At 35.5% G+C, this 16,462-nt stretch overlaps 2 protein-coding genes across 4 annotated transcripts; one reads left to right on the top strand and one right to left on the bottom strand.

Annotated features, from left to right (window-relative positions):
- The first annotated feature begins 719 nt into the window (after nt 1–719).
- LOC104898500 (glucomannan 4-beta-mannosyltransferase 9) lies at nt 720–10,951 on the top strand. Of its 3 annotated transcripts, none has more exons than XM_048648157.2 (9): nt 720–1,611; nt 1,727–1,825; nt 5,425–5,677; nt 7,531–7,641; nt 9,110–9,246; nt 9,742–9,855; nt 9,953–10,205; nt 10,240–10,450; nt 10,745–10,951. In XM_048648157.2, the coding sequence occupies exons 1-9, from the start codon at nt 1,282–1,284 to the stop codon at nt 10,905–10,907; spliced, it is 1,671 nt and encodes a 556-aa protein (XP_048504114.1). In that variant the 5' UTR covers nt 720–1,281; the 3' UTR covers nt 10,908–10,951. The 3 variants fall into 3 exon arrangements, with proteins under 3 accessions (XP_048504114.1, XP_048504113.1, XP_010683891.2); XM_010685589.4 differs by having other exon boundaries at nt 742–1,611; nt 9,953–10,152; nt 10,256–10,450; XM_048648156.2 differs by lacking the exon at nt 7,531–7,641 and having other exon boundaries at nt 735–1,611; nt 9,953–10,152; nt 10,256–10,450.
- Nucleotides 10,952–12,985: 2,034 nt separating this feature from the next.
- LOC104898498 (peroxiredoxin-2E-2, chloroplastic) lies at nt 12,986–14,063 on the bottom strand. The gene has a single exon (XM_010685588.4). It carries the CDS (start codon nt 14,051–14,053, stop codon nt 13,256–13,258), a length of 798 nt encoding a protein of 265 aa, XP_010683890.2. The 5' UTR covers nt 14,054–14,063; the 3' UTR covers nt 12,986–13,255.
- Between the last annotated feature and the right edge of the window lie 2,399 nt (nt 14,064–16,462).

Here is a 16,462-nt window from a genome sequence, read left to right as displayed (position 1 = left end):
TAATCTGAGTAGTGGTTAATTAATGATTCTTCTATAGACTCGATTGCATATTGCTCCTCTAAAATCCATACACTGGACTGATCGACAAACTCCACCTACTTTCCAATTTGCACCACACATTCACCTACTTTCACCATCTTCATCCCACCGAAACACCGGAATTCCTCTACCTTAGCCGTAAAACACCCTCACAAACTTCCCTGTTTTCGCACTATATCACCCTTTCTCTCCTCTGTTTTTTAGATCACCACCCTACACCACTCATTCTCTCCTCTGTTTTCCCTGTTTTTCCACAAGCTTCCCTTATTAATGTTTCTATTAAACTCCCCTTGTCAACCGTTACTAGTAGTAGCAGTTTTCCCTTATTAACCGCTCCTACTAGAGTGATTTACCTTTACATTAACCGTTACCTTGAGCAAAAACTTGTTTTTTTTTAAAAATAATAATTTATAACGTGTTGTCATTTGTGGATGCTATACAAAGAAATAAGTGTAACTTTAGCATATAATGGATTTAAAACTTTCTTTGTCATTATCTAGAGAAAGTTCATATTATTTACTTGGTTACATCAACTACAATTCTTATCGTAAGGTGTAATGTGACATAAAAAAAAATGCATTCCACCTTTTAAATAGGTCCAATACAGTGCATAATAGTCCTAGCTCCTAACTCCTAACTCCTAACTCCTAATTTACTTCAAGGTTTATGAAAGTTCTAATGGATGCAGGATGTATACTTGTATGGTATCCCTCAATAACCCATTTGCCCGTTCATTTATACTTGTTTACTTACATAATACGGTCTACGAACTAAGGTTTATATCATGTTTGGTAAAATTAAGTAGAGCAGAAACAGGGGAAACTCCATATAAATAGACTCATTACTTCCTCCTCTCATTTTACATTTACATTGCTACTCATTAACATTTCCTGCATTACACACTTCATTTTCTTGATTATTTTTGGTCCTGCTTCTGTTTTCACTTAAAAATTGCAGTTTTTTTTAATTAAAAGCAAGAACAAAACCCTCTTTTCCCTACTCCACCTTTTCTTTTTAATTGAAACTTGATTTATGTTAATTTTTCTGTAAATGTGCCGACAACCCAACTCAAAAAAACAATTTTTTTGCGTGACCCTGAAGCAAAAAATCTCAAAAAAGTGAGAGAAAAAAAAAAAGAAGTAAAATTTCTCTCTTTTCCCCTTTAAATTCCTTGTAATAAACCTCTGCATTTCATCAAAAAAAAAAAAACATTCCCTGTTTTTTTTTTTCAGGAAGAAAAAAATGGAGACAATTTCAACAAGAGAGGTTCTACCAGAGGGATTTTTAGGGGATAGAGATGATATTACAGGCCAAATTGGGTTAATTTGGGAACAAATTAAAGCACCCTTTTTTGTACCAATTTTAAAATTGGCAGTTTTAATTTGTTTGGGAATGTCAATAATGTTGTTCATAGAAAGAGTTTATATGGGAATTGTGATAACATTGTTAAAATTATTTGGGAGAAAACCAGAAAAAAGATATAAATGGGAAACTATTAAAGATGATGTTGAGCTTGGTAGCTCTGTTTATCCAATGGTTCTTGTACAAATCCCAATGTACAATGAAAAAGAGGTCTTAAATTCTATCTCCTCTGTTTTTTCCTCTATTTTTGCAATACTCTGTTTTTTTTTCCAAGAATTTTTTTTGAAGAAAAGTTGATAGTAATTTTAATGGTGAATTTTTGCAGGTTTATCAGCTCTCCATTGGTGCAGCTTGTGGACTTTCATGGCCGTCTGATCGTATCATAATTCAAGTTCTGGATGATTCAACTGACTCAACTATTAAGGTAATAACTAATAAGACATAACTACACTCACAGTAGATTATCCGCTTTTTATAGACTATTAAAATAAATCTACTAATGATAAGTTGGATTCTACCATACATTAAATTTTTACGGACCATTAAAGTAAACCTGTTAATGGTAGGTTGGATTCTATCATGCATTAAATTTTTACTTCGTTTATATTTTAGTTGACCCATTTGTTTTAGGCACACTTATAATACTATTTTAAACTTATATATTTTTAATTATTAATAAACAAAAATTACAAAAAGTTGGTATTTGGAAAATATACATTTAGACGAATCTAAGAAGATCTCACATAACTACTCACTCCGTTTCAAAATATAAAACATTCACGCTTAACAAAAATTTGTTTTGATCACAAATGTCTCTCATAATATGATAAGTAAAAATAATTACGTTGGATTTGTATTGAAAAAATACTATAATAACATTATTTTATAGTCTATCAATATAAATTGAGAGTAATTAACGGTCAAAATTCGACCTCGAACATTATGCGTGCCTTATATTTGGAACGGATAGAATATATTTTTTCGTAATTATAAATTACAAGAGATAGTCAAAGTCATATATGTCAATAGTGTTAAAAAAGTAAAACGAATATAAAAAAAGGGAAGTAGTGGATAAACCAAATTTTACTCCAAGCCTCCAAGGTAATAGTAGAAGGGCTACATTCTTTCACTTTTTAGTTATCAGGGAAAAAATATTATCAAATGTAATATTTACAAAGAGAAGAAAAAATACCAATTGCTATCGGCGTGAGTGGTTAAGGGTTTTTCGCTCCTTAATCAAGATTTCGGGTTCGAGCCTTGGGTATGGAAAAAATTCCAGCTGGAGGGATGTTATCCTTTGAGGTATTGGTACCCAATGCAAACTCGCGTAGGAAATCAGTCCACTTGCCAAAAGTGGTGGGAAACTCCTTGTAGTAAAACTAAAAAAATCAAGGGTGATTTTTTTTTTTTTAATATTTGCCCATATCCGATATGGGCCAATATCACTCATATTATTTACTTGATATGATTAGATGTAGCCCAGATATAATTTAATAGTTAAATAATATGATAAGATATTGTTAAGATATGATATAAGATTTCAACTAACAAGTCCCTAAAAATAAATATATGAAAAACAAAAAATTTATAATTTTTTAATATTACTTTTGACATAAAAATTACATAAATGTCATGATATTAGCCCATATCGAATATGGGAATATCATGGGCCTTAATTCTGCACCTCAAAGTATTGCCCTGGCTTTAGGCAACCGTGTGCTACTGACCTACTGTGTTTAATTATGGTAAATTAAGTCGGTGTTATTATCTTTACATTCTGGAAAAAGATGTTTACTAAATAATGAAATTTTCAGGGTATAACTGTTTGCTAAATAATGAAATTAGAACTGAAGTGATAAGTAGCAGTAGCACTTAAAGAGTTGAGTGAAGTGATAAGTTCATAAGTAAGCATAAAGGTAGCTATAATGTTTGCCAATTAGTACCTTAAACAAGTAGCTCTTTTTTTTAGTATTATTATAGTTATTGGTAAGAACTAGGGGGGCGTCATATTTATATTAATCGAGAGAATGATAAGACATCTTTTTCGTATTACGCGAGAGAATGTTTGCCCAGCATCTTGGTACCATTTTTCATATTTGGACTAAAACTAATTTTTGTATCGGGCGATATGCCCCGAATTATTTATCAACGTGTGTTTGAAGTCTTTAAAAATAGAAATAGTATCTTGTTTTTAAATAATATTTTTCCTCATAAAGACCAACATGAGTATTGTAGTGTAGTTGGTTAATGCATTAGCATATCAAATAAGAGGTTATGGGTTCGAGTGTTAAAACCAACATTTTTATTAATTAATGTCTCATTTGATTGCGTGGAGGAGGAGAGAGTAAATGTGACATCATAACATTATATATATAAATGATAAAATTTAGTTAGATATATTCTAGAAAACTAGATGTATGCTAAATTATTACTCAATCTAATACCAACCAAACTTTTTCATGTTTGTACTAAAATGATACAATTTAATTGAGTATATTTAGAAAACTAGATGTATTTTTGGTTTATTAGTCAATCTAATATCAATTAAACTTTATCTAGTACCATTGTATCGTCTAGTACCAACTAAACACTTTTTTATAGTATCTATACCACTTTTTCAATCAAATGATGATGTCCCTCTATAATAGAGTATAAATCTATTCCTGGGGATTCAACCATAAACTTAAGCTTTTGATTGAGTTGGTCCTTTGACATGGTATCAAGAGTCAACGTGATGAAAAGGTCACGGGTTCGAATCTCATCCACCCCTCCTCTCTCAGTGGAATATTTAGCGTAACACAAAAGGTGTACCAACATAGCCACATATTGGTACATGATGAAGTCTCACCAAATAGATATGAAGTGTTTTTCCCGAGAGAATGATACTTGATAGGAAGCCATCGTCTATTTCCGCTGTATCTATATTGGTGTCTAGGAAAACCTATCGTAACTCATATTTAGGGGTGAGCACAACCGGATACTTGGTAGAATTTCATAAATCCAGATTTTTAATACCCACTGGGTCTGGGTCCGGGTCCTAAATTTTTGGACCCAGACCTGGAACCGGTGGGTACCAGGTTCAGAACTGGGTACCCAGACACCCAGTTGTAAGTTTAACAACATATTAAAATGGGCCAATTGAGCTATAAAAATTAAATGGGCCTAAAGATCTACTAAGTACTAACTTTTTACTTAACAACTATTATCCTATTACCAATTCTAAATGAGTATATGAAAAAAAACAGTTCCAAGTACCGGGTACTCGGACCTAGATCCGCTCCAACCGGGTACACAGAGCGGAACCGGGTACCCACCAGGTACCGGGTCCGCCAAAATTCTACCCAGAATTGAAACCAGATGCAACCGGGTCCATTTTTTTGACCCGGACCCAGTTGAACTGGGTCTGGGTCCGGAACCAGCGGGCCCATACCGGGTCTGGGTCTGGGTACCCGGAATTTCTGCTCACCCCTACTCATATCTATCTTAATCAAATAGCATAGTTTATTTTAGTAGCTAAATAGAACACTTCTGGCCCACTTGGTAGCCGTTAATAAAATACGGTAATGAAAATGAATTTTAAGTATAATTTTATTAGGGAAGCACCCTTAAAATCTCCATGGGTGAGACATTTTTTCTCCATGGGTAAGCAATCTCACCCCTAAACTTGTGTTTTTGTTTCTAAAGGGAATCAATTTTCATTACCACTCATTATCACCTACAAGGTTGTATCGAATAGGAATGGATATTCAAGAAGGAAAGCGGACACTTTAGAGTAAATTAGCATTACCATGAGAATGGACAATGATATTCTTCACACATTTACACATAAATTCATTCCCATTACCACCATTTATAACCAACTACCAAACGGATCATTCATGTTTCAATCCTCGGATGAGCATAGTTATTAGTTAATAGTTAGATGAGTGTTATTTCTTTCATAATATAATTAGTCTATTTATATGTCCTTATCTATAAATTACAAGCTATTAATCCATTGATTCATATGTGGATTTTTGTTAGGAATTAGTGGCAATGGAATGCAAGAGATGGGCAAGTAAAGGAATAAACATAAAATACGAGATTAGGGACAACAGAAATGGGTACAAAGCAGGAGCTTTAAAAGAAGGCATGAAACATAATTACGTCAAGAATTGTGATTATGTTGCTATTTTTGATGCCGATTTTCAACCTGAGCCTGATTTTCTATGGCGCTCCGTTCCATTTTTGATGCATAATCCTCAGCTTGCCCTTGTTCAAGCTCGTTGGAAATTTGGTAATTTCGCTTTATCCACTTCCTTTTTTAAACATGGGAAATGCATAGACCACATAATACTTCTTTTTGGTGTAAATGAACGAAAAGATGGGATTCCGTCTCAGGTTTTGGGTAATACCCGCACGAGTACCATCCCTATAAGACTAGTAATAGACACACTTATGTAGATGTGACCAGCCTCCAACCTGTCATTGACAACAAAATAATGTTAGAACAAAAATCAATTATTTCAAGGTTTTAATGCGAAAAAATATCTTATACGAGATTCCTGTTGCAAAAAGTTAAAGTTATAAATATCGCACAACTTTCACCATAAGTAAAAATTATGAAAATACGATATTTTGAAAATATACAGATCTAGTAAGGTCGCACATGACCATAAGACTAGAAAACTATAAAATATATTTAATTACCAGACCACAAAGATCGTAAAAGGTATTAATATCATTTTCGTTGCATTGACCTAGGTTTTCCGGCATTGACTATGCTACTACAAGACACAAGATTCTTTTTCCCTTCCTTTTTCTCTTTTCCCCTCTTCTTGCTCATTTAGAGACAGATGAAGAAAGATGAAAATAATCATAATTTTTCAGTCTAGAGTTTTATGAATGTGAAATGAGAACTAAAGAATATTAACAATTTGATTCTCACAACTCTTTTCCCATGGAGGAAGATTTCTTACGAACCACCCACATGATAGATTATTCCAAAAACGCTTTTTCTTTCCTAGAAATTCTAAGCAATTTAACATAAAAGTTGCTACATGAAATTGTCTTTTGCTGCTTTTAGTTGTGAAATAAACCATATGCATAAAATAGCATAATGCATATGTTCGAAGAGTAAAATTTACACTTGCATAGTTGCAGAGTTGAGTAGATGTTGTGTACGTCTGTTTCAGGATAGTTAAAATTGACCCACATGTTCCCCTCCTTCATTTCTTTTACTGAAAAAAGTAGTTCAGCAATTGATTCTAGTATTAACTCATTTTTGCATGATGCTACATGTTTGGACTAAATTTAACAAAGATGAAGGTTATTTTTGTCACACTTACTCAGAATGTTGCTTGAGTAGTTACAGCTAGCTCCATGTGCTAGGAATTTTCTTCTATAGTGTATACTTACTATTGAAGACTGGTGATGGCTTCTGTCTGCCTCGTCAAGGCAGTACAGAAAGTTGGGAATTTATGATGGCTTTTATTATGGAAATATTTCACAAGTAATATGGATCAAATGATAGGGACTTCTCATAAGGTCCATTTAATTGGGCATATAGTACTTTGAGTCTATCTTACTTAAGACACGGATTGTGTGTCTACTCGGATACGGGTATTCAAGTGTCCGACTCGGCTTTTTTGTAGAAAAAGTCAAGTTTTTAGTTTAAAATGAAGTATCCAAGGTTGACGCCCCGTTTTTAAGGTAAATGAAGATGTCGGAGTAACACTGCTCTGGGTTAAAATTTAAGTAAAACTTATACTTGCTCCTAGAATCAAAATTTACTAAGAACTCTAATCGGACTTCAACCTTCATTGTTTCTTGCTCCAGTAAATACTAACAACGTACTCGGAAGTAGGTGGAAAAAAATGCTCAACTTGTAAGTTACTAATAACTTATTGAAGTATATACGAACCGAACAGACTACTTTTAGTCTAAACTTATTCTATTCTTTTGTTGTATTTGAAACATTATTTTAATGATTTTGCGAATTGAATTATATTGTGAGGCAAAATTTCTATATGTATATAAAAACAGAATCACGTGTCCTTAAAATTTCATTAATTTATAGTTGTTCTTGCTATCTTGGATATCACCAAGGCAACTATAACATTGTAATTTACTTCCCTTGTATGTTGGCAGTGAATTCTGATGAGTGTTTGATGACAAGAATGCAAGAGATGTCTCTGGATTACCATTTTACAGTGGAACAAGAAGTTGGATCCTCCACCTATGCTTTCTTTGGCTTTAATGGTAACAAATTCAACCATCTTTGACCTCCTTCAACCTCATGCAAGTATTTCATACAATTTTCCAATTGAAAGGTCATCATTATATATTTATTTGACCAAGTGTGACATCACAACCATTTATGATTTTCCAAATTTTGCTCTTTGGGTGTAAAAATTACTCACCCTATTGAATTCCATATTATAGTATTACCTAACAAAAAAATCCTTATTTTGTGCAGTCTTTTGAAAACAAAAAAACAAAAATCCGACACCTATATCGAATAATATGGAACTCAAGGGTACCTTGTTGATAGTCTTTCTTTCCAGTAGTGATGGTGGTTTTATTTTACGGGAAGAAGAATATCACTAATAATAAGCCACACGGTACATACAATGATAATCAATATCTAAAAATTACAGATTTAGCGAATCACAACAATTTGTATGATGAAAGTCCACATCTTCAAGCTTGATGCTAGCCATGTATTTTGAAATCTTTTCATCTTTAATTTCCAAGTGAGATTTTCACACTCTAATATTGTGATGCAATTGTTCCGAGTGACGAATTGATAAAAAGTCTAAACCCTCATGGAATCATATCATCTTCCAAATTATTAACACTATAGAAACTCTCATAAGTTGAAAGAACAAGAGAAAAGAAAGTGTTAAAAAGAAAATAACTCCCAAAACTAAGGAAAAGGGTCGGAAATAGTCTAAATTCTGAAGAAATTAGACTATTTCCGACCTAAGAGGCCGTTGAAAATTAAAACCCCTAGAAAGAGAGTTTGGAGAGGGAGGGAGGAGAGAGGGGTGGTTGTTCTTGAGACTTCAAGCTCATGATTATATTAACGGGTAAAAAGATAATGATCGGCTTCAAAACGTTATCGTAATAGTTGTTTAAATATTGTAACACTTTAAATTTCACATTTGACTATGCTCAAGTTTTATCATTAACACTAGTTTTTAGGTTCGGACTATGCCCAAATAATTATATCTTTCATTTATTAATATTTTACTTTGAAGTAATAACATCAAAATATCATTTGGTTTAGTTGTTAAGACATTAGTATATATAGTTGTGATCATAAGATCGAATCTTACATAATTCATTTTCTATTTTTTAGTGTATGTAAATTACATGGCATGAAACACTCAGAACGATGTTGCTTAGGACGCCTTCTAATATATTAGTATAGATTTGGTTGACATTTCAAAAATATTATACACGAGGACAAGTCCAATAGCATCTTATGTCAAAAAACATGATTAACGTGAGATATGTGAATAGTGCCGACAATAAACTTGTGCGTTTTTAAACAAGGGATGATGAAGTATTAAAAGAGGTTACTCAACAAATTTCTTGCTTTGAGTACCTCGCGTGGTTTTTCTTCAACATGACTTGTAAACCATAAGCACCATTTTGATTGTTAATCTAGAAGTTGCCAAAGAATATTAGTTTATTAGGGTGCTTATATTTGTGAGAAATGCAGGCACAGCAGGTGTATGGAGAATCTCAGCCATCAATGAAGCCGGAGGATGGAAAGATAGAACGACGGTCGAGGACATGGATCTTGCTGTTAGAGCTAGTCTGAAGGGCTGGAAGTTTTTGTACCTTGGCTCTCTTCAGGTATCTTATAAGCCAACAAAATCAGAGTGACCTATTTAGTTATTTCCTGCATACATGTTATAGAATGCGTGCACCGTGAGAATGAAGCTAGGGACGATGATGAGCCTAACCTGCTAGCGAGCATTTTGAGCTCAGTAGATCAACAATATTTATACTAAAATTAATTGATTTATGGTTTACCCTTCATCAGTAATAACATAAGCTCTATCTTCAGTTTTTGTTGGTGCTGGCCTATCCTGGCCGAGCCACACAAGTCTGAGCTTGGCTCATGTCAGTTACTCCAGTTTGAGTTTTAGTTGTGCTAGCCGAACCACACCACCTTCGAGCTTGGCTAGGGTAGTTATAACACTTAAACGAAAAAACGACATACTTCACAAGTTTGACATCTAATATAAATAAGTAGACAATCGAGCTCACTTTATCGCTTTTAAGCACTCATCTTTTCAACAACAAGAGCTTTGCATTTAAAACTTAAGCATTGATGTCGGTATGTAGGTGAAGAATGAACTGCCAAGTACCTTCAAAGCATACCGATTCCAGCAACATCGATGGTCCTGTGGCCCTGCTAACTTGTTCAGAAAAATGGTCTTGGAAATCATAAGAAATGAGGTATGCATCTCCTCCACACTTTTCTAGCCAGAAAGTTGAAGAGTTCATTTGCTTATTCTCTCTGCATAGCAAAAGATCACTGTTAAACTTTTTGCAGAAAGTCTCGTTGTGGAAGAAGGTACATGTAATATACAGCTTCTTCACAATCAGGAAGGTTATAGCTCATGTTGTTACCTTTGCGTTTTACTGCATCGTTCTCCCTGCCACCGTATTAGCGCCTGAAGTTGTGGTGCCAAAGTGGGGGGCAGTATATATCCCTTCCATCATTACCCTCCTCAATGCAGTTGGGACACCAAGGTTACTCGAATCCCTTTTTTCTTGTTTCTTTTTGGTTTATCTTCTGAAGGCTGAGACTTTCAATCACTTAACATCCTGATGCCATTTTCTGGTCTAAATGCAGATCACTTCATCTGCTAGTTTTCTGGATTCTCTTTGAAAATGTTATGTCACTGCACCGTACTAAAGCAACCTTGATCGGCTTGATGGAGGGTGTACGAGTGAATGAGTGGGTCGTTACTGAGAAGCTTGGTGACGCTCTTAAGTTCAAATCAGCTGCAAAAGGTTCTAAGAAACCCCGATTTAGATTTGGAGAAAGGTATATAGTATAATCTTCTATACTAGTTATAATATTTTTTTTCTCACCATGCTTATCTAATCAACTACCTAAACACACTATCTTATCCAAGTAAAGCATGATAAATGGTGAAAGAATAAATTGGATACATGAAAAAGGACAACACATAGAACAGGAAGATCTGGCTCTCCCGTTTTTGAAAGAGAATTCTCTCCTATATATGCATTTAGAAAGCAGTAAGATTCTAAAGAAAAAAGGTCCTTATTTTCATGTTCTGCTGTCTGATTTTTTTATCCTTTTCACCCAATTGAACAGACTGCATATACTAGAGCTCGGTGTTGGAGCTTACCTCCTCTTCTGTGGCTGGTACAACCTACTCTTTGGGAAGAACCACTTCTTCATCTACCTTTTCTTTCAAGCCTTTGCCTTCTTTGTCGCGGGATTTGGATACGTGGGCACCTTTGTTCCAGGCTCCTAGTTCGGATTCACAGACAATGTGACTGCTTAAATTCTTTTTGCCCTTGGAATTGGCTTGCACGATCTGGTTATTCTTTCTTCTTTCAACAGCATAAAAGCATGGTGCTTCCAACAGCAACTCCCTTGAACACTAGTATCAATTTTGTAAATCAAGAATGAATATAGACAACAAAACGAGTTTCGGCCTAGTAAAAAAATCTTTCAGCCTGTAAGTCTGCAAAAGACAATATGTAAATCGATTCGCTGTAAATTTCGAGAGCTTCAGGAATCAGGACCATATTATTTGGTCTGAACTCAGAAGACTGGTTATTATAGATATGGTCTCACCAAAATGTGCAAGCAGCAAAAAGATCACAGAGTTCAAGGGTGCTCACTTTTTTTCCCTTCACAAATTTCCGGTTTTTTATTGTCACAAAATGAATATGTACATAAAAGGTGTTATTTGTTAAAAGCTATCCAACAATCAAAAGTCGACTGACTGAAGATCACCATCACCCAATAGCCCCTAACTAGCAACTTCAATCTTACATCGGCATATACAAAATACAAAGCACAAAAAATGGAAGTTCAAATAACTGTGACAAATAAACCAAAAAAGGCGACTAAATACTCCTTCCATCCTGAAATAATAATAAGTTTCGAAATGTTCGAAATGAATGTCACCAATTCAAGCTCTAATAATTCGTGATTGAATTTCACACAATAACGAGAAAAAGTATGTAAAAGACCACTTACAAGAGTGTGTATTCATCAAAAAAGAAACAAACAATCTCAAATTATGAATAAACAGTGACATCTCAATCAGATAAGCTGACAATTCAGGATCTTACACAAAAGAAAGTCAATAAAACATCAAGTAACCAAGGGTGAACTCAATCAGTAGGATACTATCATTGTCATCCAAAAGCACCAACTATGAACCCACACAAGGGAAAATGGGCAACAAATCCAAAAAGCAAACACTCAAAAGACAAAAACAAAGCAACATCAATATAAAAAGGTCAAGTCTCCATAAAAAGTAGCGCAAAAATTAAACAGAAGAAGACCCAGATGCAAGGAGCTTGCATTACCAAAACTAAAAAGAAATCAACAGTTTGTTTGGTAGGCAGTACTAAATGGCGTTTATGATAATGAAATCATATGTAATTTGCAAAAAAAAATTCCTACTTGTTAGTTGTTACAATGCTAACCAAAAGTTCATCCCCAAACATGTAATTTTCTTCACAATTCTTCAGTCCCACTCACATACCACATCTAAAGTGGACATGGAGCATGGTACTGCAAATTGATATAGGAAAACACATGCCAAGGGATTCATTCTCATTAACACAAACAAAGACATTTAAGTTTTTTCTTATGATACTACACTAAAATTTATCACCATTACCGACATTTATATCAACTTTCGTTGGATCTCAACTAGCTTAGTTGGTTAAAGTTTTGGGAGGTGGTGCCTAAGACCTCAGATCGAATCCCATCTACATGTAGCTCTCTTTATATCATGCCACTTTCGTTAGATGTCAACTAGCTTAGTTGGTTAAAGTTTTGAAAGGTGGTGCCTAAGACCTCGGATCGAATCGAATCGAATCCCGTCTAGATGTAGCTCTCTTTATATCATGCCACTCATCAGTCCTCATCAACCAAAGAACACAAAATTCAACTAACAACAACAATGTCCGAGCCTTAGGCACCGTTTGGTAGGACATAAAACATTTTCAGTGTAAAATGATTTTCATGGAAAACAATTTACGATGGAAAACACAATTCCAAAATTAGTTTTCCGTTGTTTGGTTCGATTTAAGAAAAATGATGAAATGAAAGGAAAATGAAAGGGAAAGTAAGGAGGTAGTGATAGGAGTGTACAAGAGAGATAAGGAAAATAGTTTTCCCTTCATTTTGAAAGGAAAATGGTTTTCCATTATTGGGAGAGTAATTTTACCCAAAGGGAAAATGCTTTTATACTCTTTTGCCAACCAAACAATGTAAAACTGAAAATAGAAGAATATAATTTTCCGGGAAAATGTTTTACGCCCTACCAAACGGAGCCTTAATCCCATTAAAACGGAGACGGCTGCACAATTGAACTCAAAAGATCAAAAATTCATTACATCAACACAAGTCAAAACAGCTCTAATCAACCAACATAGATTGTAAACCCATCTACAAATCTTCACAATGAACTAAACAACATAAAACACAACCTCAATTTCCAATACCAAAACTAGCAAGTATTCATTAAGGTAAATCAAGGGTTTAATACAATCTTTATTCAACCTAATAGAAAAAACATGTGGAACTCAAATTCGAAACTCGAAACTCGAAACTAATAAGCCGTTATTGATCTAAAACTCAGAGAACCTTGAGCATATCATCAGCACCAGAAGAAGTAAAAGCACCACCATCTTCCATATTAATAACTTTAACAACACCATCTTCAACCAACATAGAATATCTCTTAGACCTAACACCTAATCCAACAGGTTTATCACTCAAATCAAGTTCAGCACCAATAGCGCGGGTAAAATCACAATTACCGTCGCTAAGGAGTAGTACATCGTCGCCTTCAATGTTCAAATTCTCTTTCCACGCCTTCATAACAAAAGCGTCATTGACGGAGATGCAAGCGATGATATCGACGCCTTTGGATTTGAGTTCGGCGGCTTTAGCGACGAAACCAGGGAGGTGTTTTTGAGAGCAGGTGGGAGTAAAAGCGCCGGGAACTGCGAAAAGGATGGTTTTTTTGGAGGAAGTGAGGTCGGATATTGTGACGGTTTCGACGTCGTTGGTTGGGGAGAGGAAAGAGAGAGTTGCGTCGGGAAGTTTGGAACCGACGGAAATGGAAGCGTGGATTTTTGGGGTGGTGGTGGTGGTGGAGAAATGGAGGGGTTTTTTGGGGGAGGAAGAGAGTTTGAGGGAGAAAGTTGATGGAGTGAAGGTGGAGTTGAGGAAGAAGGAGGGTTTTTTTGGGGTGGAGATGGCGGAGGAGGAGAGAGAAAATAGACGGGACATGGCGGTGGATGATGTTAACGCCATTGTTGTTGTTGTTGTTGTTGTGGAGGAAGAGGAGAGAGAGTTGAGAAGTGCAAGATTTGAGGAAGAGCTTGAGATTGACTTTTTGTGGTGGATGAAAGTTGTTGAATGTAACATGAAGATGCCACCTAATGAAAACCTAATTCTTCTACTTTGGTTTACTCAAAGAGTCAAGACTCAAGACTCAAGACTCAAGACTCAAGACTCAAAGACTCAAGAGGTGGGCTAGTGCCTAGTAACCAATATCTGAAATCGAATTTCGTCTACATTAGTATGATTTATCACTTATTTACCAAAAAAAAAAAAGTGAAAGTATTGGGTCAGACCGTCTGACCAAATACTTACTGTCAGACGGGCTGACCTAGTGACCTCAAAACACCGTCTCCTTTGGCCTTTCACAAAGCTCAATCATCACCATTTTCCCAACACTTTTCACCTCCCCAAAACCCCTAACTTTCCCACATTCTCTCTCCTCCATACCAACCCAAAAAAATGGGACTCAAAAAACGCAGCAAAAAAACCCACCCTCACCGACGCCGGAGACTCGCCGTCGGTGGGCCCATTTGTTGAGTTCCAGAACGGTCTTTAATAATAGGCGCAATTCATATCGAAATTGCTGAAGACAACGGCGGAATTCATACATGAAGTTGTTTCTCCTTCGAGGACTAAAATTTCTCCAATTCTTACACAACAAAATTGAATAATAGGCGCATAAGTATCGAAATTGCTGCTAAGTGAAGGCTACTTATGTGACTTTGTTGTGTAAGAATTGGAGAAATGTTAAGCTTGTTCAGTGTCAACCTGGACTTGGTGGTGCTATTATTCCCAGATCTTGTAACCATATTAATCAGGTTTCTCCTTCATTTTCACATTTCTCACCTCAAGTTGTTTTGTTTCAGTTGGACTTTGTTTTGTTTCAGTTGGACCTTGTTTTGTTTCAGTTGGACCTTGTTTTGTTTCAGTTGGACTTTGTTTCGTAATATGTATACCAACTGAACAAATAATGGACCAACTGAAACAAAAAATGGACCAACTAAAAGAAATAATGGGCCAACTGAAAGAAATAATGGACTAACTGAAAAAAAATGAAGACTACCTGAAAAAAAAATGAAGACTACCTGAAAAAAAAAATGAAGACTACCTGGAAAAAAAATGACCTAAGTTACTTTCATTTAGACCTAAGTTACTTTCAGTTAGACCTAAGTTACTTTCAGTTAGAGGTAACTTACTTTCATTTAGACTAACTGAAAAAGAATGAAGACTAACTGGAAAAAAAATGAAGACTACCTGAAAAAAAAAATGAAGACTACCTGAAAAAAAATGAAGACTACCTGAAACTCAAGTGAAGTTGTCCGACGGGCTGATTGTGTCGGACGAGTCTGACACAATACGAACTAAAAAAAAAAAAAGTAAGAGCATTAAGTATAAGATTCTTTCTTTGAGGTATTGTTAATCCAAAGGCTAAGAGTACACGAATAAAAAATTTAAGAAAATAATGATCCTAACTATTGTTATTTTGTTTATAGTAATCTCAAACTATCAACAAAGTGGGTTGATACAATTGGTGAATTTTCTCATTATAATAGAGTTTTATTGAGAAAAAAGGGGTTTATTGATGAAATTGTACATGCATGGACCATCATGTAATTTGATCGTTAACTTTCCTCTCTTGAAAGAAAGAAACCTCTCTGCCCTTCCTCGGTAGAAAACCTACCCAGTGGTCGACCTCCGCCGCGGCGGACCACCTCTTTGGCCATGGCTGAAGAGATTGCACAATTCGTTTCTAAACTAAAGATTGATGATGAAGAAGATCTTGTTCTGGACTTAGATTCTATAAACCCTAACGTGGAGAATAAATTGTCTCTCGTTCTTTTCGGGCGCCTCCTTACTGAACGGGCGTATAATGTTGATGCGTTCAAACGCACCATCACTGGTGTTTGGTCTCCTCCCCATGGCCTGGTAATCCGAACTCTCAGTCCAAATCTTTATGCTTTCCAATTCTTTCATTGGAAGGATATGGCAAAAGTGCTCGAAGGAAGGCCCTGGTGCTTTGATAATATGCTCATCCTTTTAAAAGAAGCCGACGGTGATGAACAACCAGACCAGGTATTAATTAATCACTCTCCTTTCTGGGTTCGCATTAAAAACTTACCTTTTAACTATAGATCTGATGAGGTTGTTCGAGCCCTCATTGGTAACAGGGGACATTATTGAGTTGGAAGAAGATGTACTTGGGATTGGTAGATATAGGAGAGTGAAAGTGATGCTGGACATCACAAAACCGTTACGTCGATTCCGAAAATTGAAGGACAAAAGGGGACGGGAGTTTCAGGTTGATTTCGCTTATGAACGTTTGCCTTTTTTCTGTTTTGCCTGCGGTATTATGGGTCACTCCGAGCGAAACTGCCATGTTGTTGATGAAGAGGAGAAACAGGAGAAGTTGGGTTGGAGTGTGGAGTTGAAAGCCACACCTCGAAAAGGTAGGCAAAAAGAAATTGAGGAGAATGAAAAATTCAGAGCAAGCAA

This window comes from Beta vulgaris, chromosome 7, assembly GCF_026745355.1.
Source record: "Beta vulgaris subsp. vulgaris cultivar EL10 chromosome 7, EL10.2, whole genome shotgun sequence".
NCBI lineage: Eukaryota > Viridiplantae > Streptophyta > Magnoliopsida > Caryophyllales > Amaranthaceae > Beta > Beta vulgaris.
Note: the sequence above shows the minus strand (reverse complement) of the source record. Positions and strands in the feature narration are given on the sequence as shown.